A 7,256-nucleotide genomic window follows, 5' to 3' on the forward strand; every position below is an offset into this window, starting at 1 on the left:
GAGTTCTATTGCTTAGGGTTACTGTGTATTCCTAACAATCTGGTCTTAATGATATTAAATCACAATTTAATAGCAAATCAATAGAAAAGTCAGTAAAAATCTCCAAAAAACCTTAACTTTTCATCATAAATTCAATACCTAACTTTTTGAAACAGAAACCTTAGGGTTCATAGATGGCCTTTGTAAATTGGCTATGCTGTGACAATTTAACTGCCGAGATCGTAACCATAATCGTATACTAATTGCGATCGATCCAGCATAATTGGAGTGCGTAAATTATAGTATGATATTGGCTCCGAGGTCCACTGTCCACGAAAATCCTGAGAAATATGCCAGGCAATAAGATACTATAATTCACGTGCTAACTTATACAAGGGTTGAGAGCACGATTCCCTTCCATGGTTGTGATTCGAGGTCGAAACTTGCGAACCATAGAGCCTTTGGTATTCTTTAGATGTTTAAGAACCGAAAATCCTTGAAATCTGAAAATCATTAACTTCAGCAAATTGAATCAATTTACATCATGTCTTTCGGAACCGTTGGATTGCGGTTTTCATCGTAAGAACCATTAGAGCCCTATTTAGGGACATTTGCGTCATGTCGTGTCTTAGGTTTTAGGGAGTCCTAGAGTTAGGAGTCCAGCCTCATCATGGGCGTTTGCTATGGATAGCAACCGTGCTATAGATTTAGTTACACTAGTCACCTCACTTTTCTCATAGGACAAGCCTAGTTACCTAGGATGTAGGTTCACCTGCATTAGTCAAAGGGATGTCTTGCACTTAGATAGGATCATATAACATCTTAGATGAAGTCCTAGGATAATAAAATCTTCAACTTGAATTAAATAATTTCTCTTAAAACTGTTGAAACAGTCAATCCAGTTTAGATCGGTGTCCTAGATGAGTTAGGCATAAGTAGCTTAGTTCAGGTGCACCGAACTACGTCGACTCTGATCCCAGTGAGGCTTGGGTACGTAGGCAGCTTGGATGCTTGATGGCATACCAATCACGAGTCGGCTCCACACATAAGTGGGGTTTTGTACATTAATCCTTAAATTAAAAGTAATTAAATCACTTAGGACTTTCCATGAAATTAGAATTTTTAGGAGAAATTTCACTTAGATTGAATTCAAACAAATTAAGAAAATTAAGATACACATTTAGGAATTACATTGAAATTAGATCTTAGGATGCATGTCAGATAGTTCGCACATTAATATAGAGTTAAATGAGCCATTTAAAAGAAATTCAAAAGAGTTAACTTTTGGAATTGAAGACCGATTATCGGGCATGAATGGTGCATGTGGTGGTAACTCCCCATACCTTCCATTCTCGTAACCAGGTAACGAGTCTAGATTTCTGGTCAATTATGGGTCCTAGATCCCTCATCTAGGTGGCGTCTCTGTCACTCTCTTTTGCGTGGAATTCGGATTGCCTTAGTGATCCCAAGTTCACGGAAAAGATGAATTAAATCACACCTCGCTAGGCTCGGCGGCTTACCCCTGCCCTTATGGGTACTGGGTTGCACATTTGTTTGCACCCTATGGCTTGGTTGCTGCCTGCTTGGTTGGGTAATTAAAATCAATAATAAAAAGCATAAGCCATTCGCGTGGGTACGAGAGACCAAGAGAGAGCGTGGCAGCTCGCGCCCCTCCCCTCTCGCGGGATCGGGTCCCACAGCCGCGCTTCGCCACCCCGTTCGGGATAGGACATGAAAGTAGCCCTGAATGTGAACCCTCCTCGAGACCTCCAAGAACTCATGGCCACCACCGATTGATATATCAATAACGAGGAATCTTTTGCCATGGAGAAAGAGTTGGAAAGTACTCAAGGAAGTGAGAAGCGGAAAGATGATTTCAGATCGGGACCGAACCACAAGCAAGCACGACACAACGACCGCCAGAATCATCACGCCCCTAATCCCCATCCTGAAAGGGTCAACTATACCCCACTGAACACCATCGTGTCAAATATCATGTACGAGATTCGAAATAAGGATCATGTACATTGGCCTGAGAGAATGCGAAACACCGAGAAGGGAAGAAATTCCAGTAAACATTGTCACTTTCACCAAGATCATGGGCACACCACCGACAACTGTTATCATCTTCAGAATGAAATTAAAAGGCTTGCGGGACTCGGTCGGATCGATCGTTACCTCCAAAACCCTCCAAGAAGTCAGCAACGACCCAGATCCGAAGTACATCGACCAAATGAACATCGACGTTCACCCGGTCTCCAAGCAGAGGGTAGCAGACAAAGAACTTTGGATCAAGAAGAGGCACCCAAGATCACTGGGAATATCGATACCATTTACGGTGGTCTCGCTTCTGGTGGACCGACCATGGAAGGATGCAACCGATATGCGGGATAGAACAATTATGTGGAGACCTCCTCGAAAAAGTCAAAGTCGGATTCAGTGCCTATCACTTTCACTGAGAAAGACTACGAAAAGATAGACCGACAGCATGATGGCGCTATAGTCATTCGACTCGTTATTGCTAATTTCAATGTAAGTTGAATTCTCGTAGATACTGGAAGCTCTGTCAATGTTCTCCACCACGATGCTTTCACCGAGGTGCACATCCATAAAGACAGGCTGGAACTAGTGGATTGGTCTATTTTTTTATTCTCCGAAGCAGAGGTCAAAGTGCAAGACAAAATCAAACTCCCTGTCACATTTGGAACTTACCCTGCTCAGCGAACCATCATGCAAACCTTCGTGATAGTCTGTGTCCCTTCTGCCTATAATGGTATCATCAGACGGCCAGCGCTGAATGAATTGGGCACTTGAAAATAAAATTCCTCACAAAAGTCAGTGTCGGGAAAGTCGGCGGCGGTCAAGAGAAAGGTTGTGAATGTTACGCCACCCTGCTCAAAAAGAGAAAAGCTGCTAAACAAACCTTCTCGATCGGCTGTCCCAATCCTTGAGTCAAAATAAAGCCGGGAGAACCGGTCGAGGAACTCATAAGGATCCCCCTGTTTCCAGAATCAGATGAACAAACCATCCAGATAGGATCTCTCTTGGTAGGTAAGTTTAAAGCCGAACTTGTCAATTTCTCGAAAACTAATTCAGATATCTTCGCCTGGTCCGCCTCAGACATGCACGGAATTCCCTCCGACGTAGCAATCCACAAACTAAACGTAGACCCGAGTTACAAGCCGGTCAAACAAAAGAAATGAAATTTTGCCGCCGAAAGACGAAAGCACATCAAAGAAGAAGTGGATAAGCTCCTCGAGGCCGGATTCATAAGATAAATTCGTTACCCGGAGTGGCTCGCCAATGTGGTGATGGTCAAAAGGTCTAACGGAAAATGGCGGATTTGTATAGATTTTATCGATCTTAACAAAGCTTGCCGATCTTAACAAAGCTTGCCCCAAGGACTGTTACCCGTAACCAAGGATCGATCATCTCATCAACGCAACCGCCGGACATGAAATGCTGAGCTTCATGGATGCTTTCTTCGGCTACAACCAGATACAGATGTACGGACCCGATATTCCGAAAACCTACTTCGTCACTGACCAAGGATTATTTTGTTATGAGGTCATGCCCTTTAGCCTCAAGAACGCCGGCACCACGTACCAGTGATTGGTCAATAAGATTTTCGCCAAGCAAATCGGAAGAAACATGGAAGTGTATGTCGACGATATGCTCGTCAAGAGCCTCAAAGTGCAAAACCACATTGCCGACCTTGAAGAGGCTTTCGCTATGCTCCGTCTAACCGAATGAAGTTGAACCCCACCAAATGCGCCTTTGGAGTTACCTCCGAAAAATTCCTACGCTTCATGGTCAGCCAGCGAGGAATTGAGGCTAATCCCGAGAAAATAAAGGCATTACTGGAGATGACAGCGCCGAAGGAAGTCCGGGACGTGCAGAGGTTCACAGGCAGAATCGCAGCCCTCAGTTGGTATATGTCTAAATCCACCGAAAAATGCCTGCCTTTCTTCAAAACCCTCCGAAGCGTAAAAGATTTTCAATGGACGGAAGAATTTCAGACCGCCTTCGACCAACTGAAGGCATATCTCCAAACGCCTCCATTACTCTCAAAGCCGATACCGAGGGAAGATTTATACCTGTACCTGGTTGTAGGGCCCTGCACGGTAAGCTCCATGCTCGTTCGACAGGAGGAAAAAATGAAGCAACCTGTTTATTATGTTAGTCGAGTACTCCATGACGCCGAAACACGATATCAAGAGATAGAGAAATTCGCCTCTGCAGTCGTCGTATCTACAAGAAAGCTCCGTCCATATTTTCAGGCCCATCTCATCACAGTCCTCACCGACCAACCTCTCCGAAAGATATTGCAGAAGCCCGAAACCTCAGGCCGACTAATTAATTGGGCAATTGAGTTAGGGGAGTTCGACATTCAAATAAAACCACGACCTGCGATCAAATCACAGGTACTCGCAGACTTCATTGCCGAACGTACTACACCGATGGACAAACCGGAAACACAAAAGCCGACTCGTGGATCGCCAGACTAGAATCCTCTGTGGATGTTATACGTTGATGGTTCCGCCACCGCTGGGGGCAGTGGCGCTGGATTGGTTTTATCAGGACCCGACGACTTCCTCACAGAGTACGCCCTGAATCTGGACTTCAAAGCCTTGAACAATGAAGCAGAATATGAAGCCTTAATCGTCGGATTAGCCCTCGCTGTCGAGTTACGCGCCAACCTCGTCAGAGCACATAGTGACTCGCAATTAGTCGTAATCCAGGTCAACGGTTTTAGTGAGGCTAAAGAAGAGCGAATGATCAAATACCTGGGAAAGGTACGCAAGGAGATTTCCGCCTTCGAAGAATTCCAAATAGTGCAGATCCCCCGAACCATGAATTCCTGTGCCAACGCACTCTCCAAAATGGCGTCATCTGGCATAATTGAATCAGGAAATGTCTTCACCGAAATTCTCTCTCAACCCAGTATCAAAGGAAAGGAAATCCTGCAAATCAGAGAAGAGCCTAGTTGGATGGACCCAATAGTGCTCTACTTAAGAGATGGCACCTTACCCTCTGATAAAAAAGAGGCCCGACTCTTAATCGCCAAAGCCGCCCGTTACATCTTCGACAGACAGGCGTTGTACAAGCAGTCCTTCTCCTGGCCTCTATTGAAATGTCTCCCACCCACAGCTGCGGAACTCGCTATGAGAGAGGTCCACGAAGGAATCTGTGTTGATCACTCAGGCAGGAAGGTGTTAGTTCAAAAGATACTCCGCCGAGGTTTCTTTTAGTCGACTCTCCAACAGGATGCATGGGATTTTGTCAAAAAATGCAAACAATGCCAGAAGTTCGCTATCGTACCTCGTCTCCCTGCAGTTCCCTACAAACCCATCTTCAACCTTGTCCCGTTTGCCATGTGGGGAATGGACTTATTAGGACCTTTTCTGAACTCGACCAAGGGACACCAAATGATATATGTTGCCATCGACTATTTCACCATATGGGTCAAAGCCAAAGCGATGAAAAAGATCACCTCCAAATAAATGGAAAACTACTTCTACCATGATATTATTTGCAGGTTCGGAATTCCGCGGGTCCTCGTAACTGACAACGGAATACAGTTTGCAAGCAAGCAGTTCAAAGACTTTTGTGGTAAACTCGGCATCGAACAACGATTTACCTCGGTCGGCCATCCACAATCTAACGGACAGGTTGAAGTAACCAACCGAACGCTCTTGCAAGGATTAAAGAAGGACGTGGAGAACGCCCGAGGCTTGTGGGTAGAAGAATTACCAAGTCTCCTCTAGGCTTACAGAACCACCCCCAGAGCTACTATGTTGGAATCACCATTTAGCCTCGCCTTCGGAGTAGATGATGTTATTCCGGTTGAGATTGGTGCCCACTCCCCAAGGCTTGAAACATACAACGAGCAAGCGAACCCCAAACATCTAAGGAGTAGCCTTGACCTTGTAGAAGAAATCAACAGAGGGTCGCTCGAGACTATTACTCCAAAATGAAGGAAAGGGCAGCAAAAACAGGAGACTTAGTACTACGATGAGCCGAAGCCTCCGGGGCAGCAAAAACAGAAGACTTAGTACTACGACGAGCCGAAGTCTCCGACCCTTGTAACTCGAGAAAGTTGGCTCCTACTTGGGAAGGAACCTACCGCGTCTCCCGCATACTCCAACCAGGGTCATATCAGTTGGAGAGTCTGAAGGGCAACCCTATTCCCCGCACTTGGCATATATAGAACTTGAAGAAATTCTACCAATGGGCGAGAATTTAGTTTTCTTTCATTTTATATGTTTTCAATAAATCTCTGTGTTTGCCTTTGTCTTTGTGATATTGCAGCCATGTAATTCTTTCCTCCAATTAATCAATTAATAAAATCTCCTTTTCGATTCTCCACCTGTAAGAGCGACTGCTACCTGACAATAATAAATCTCCAAGACGAACAAGCGACGAACTAAGGACGAAATTCTAAAAGAGACGACCCATAAACCGAAGCCCCCCAGTAGCGAGTCTATGTACTTAAAAGATACGACCCATAAATTGACGCCCCAAGAGGCTCGATAAAGAGTCTATCTACTTAAAAGATACGACCCATAAACCGACGCCCCAAGAGGCTCGGTAGGGAGTCTATCTACTAAAAAGAAACGACCCATAAACCGACGCTCCAAGAGGCTCGGTAGAGAGTCTATCTACTTAAAAGATACGACCCATAAACTGATGCCCCAAGAGGCTCAGTAGAGAGTTTATCTACTAAAAAGATACGACCCATAAACCGAAGCCCCAAGAGGCTCGGTAGAGAGTCTATCTACTTAAAAGATACAACCCATAAACCGATGCCCCAAGAGGCTCGGTAGAGAGTCTATCTACTTAAAATATACGACCCATAAATCGATGCCCCAAGAGGCTCGGTAGAGAGTCTATCTACTTTAAAGATACGACCCATAAACTGATGCCTCGAGAAGCACGGTAGAGAGTCTATCTGTTTCAAAGAAATACACCAATATTCTACAAAGTTTAATACAAAACTCACCATCACCAGTGAGGGGTAAAAATGTTTTAATTACATCGCCATAATGAAAGGATTGCCTCGAAAGGCAAACCCTTCAACCCATACCAAAATAAAATTTAGTTTTTACAGAACAAGTTCATAAGAAAAGTAAGAAGAAAAACACTGGGCCCCGACCTTTAAATATCTTTCTTCGAGTTTCCTTCTGCGGAACAAACGGACACAGGCAGAACGGAGGATTCCACTCCAGGAGAGGCGACCGCAGGACCCGCCACTTTTGCTTCAATCACCTCAGAAT

The 7,256-nt window shown here is 44.8% G+C and overlaps 1 protein-coding gene across 1 annotated transcript; it reads left to right on the top strand.

Moving 5' to 3' along the window:
• Positions 1–4,499: 4,499 nt before the first annotated feature.
• Positions 4,500–5,231, top strand: LOC143853924 (uncharacterized). Its single transcript, XM_077363618.1, has one exon. It carries the CDS (start codon positions 4,500–4,502, stop codon positions 5,229–5,231), a length of 732 nt encoding a protein of 243 aa, XP_077219733.1.
• Positions 5,232–7,256: the final 2,025 nt, after the last annotated feature.

The sequence above is a fragment of the Tasmannia lanceolata genome, unplaced genomic scaffold, assembly GCF_043159265.1.
Source record: "Tasmannia lanceolata isolate RefF3 unplaced genomic scaffold, GAP_Taslan_0.1 ptg000020l, whole genome shotgun sequence".
NCBI lineage: Eukaryota > Viridiplantae > Streptophyta > Magnoliopsida > Canellales > Winteraceae > Tasmannia > Tasmannia lanceolata.

Coding starts and splice junctions, on each gene's coding strand:
- LOC143853924 (XM_077363618.1), top strand. CDS start 4,500: ATGTTATACGTTGATGGTTCCGCCACCGCTGGGGGCAGTGGCGCTGGA.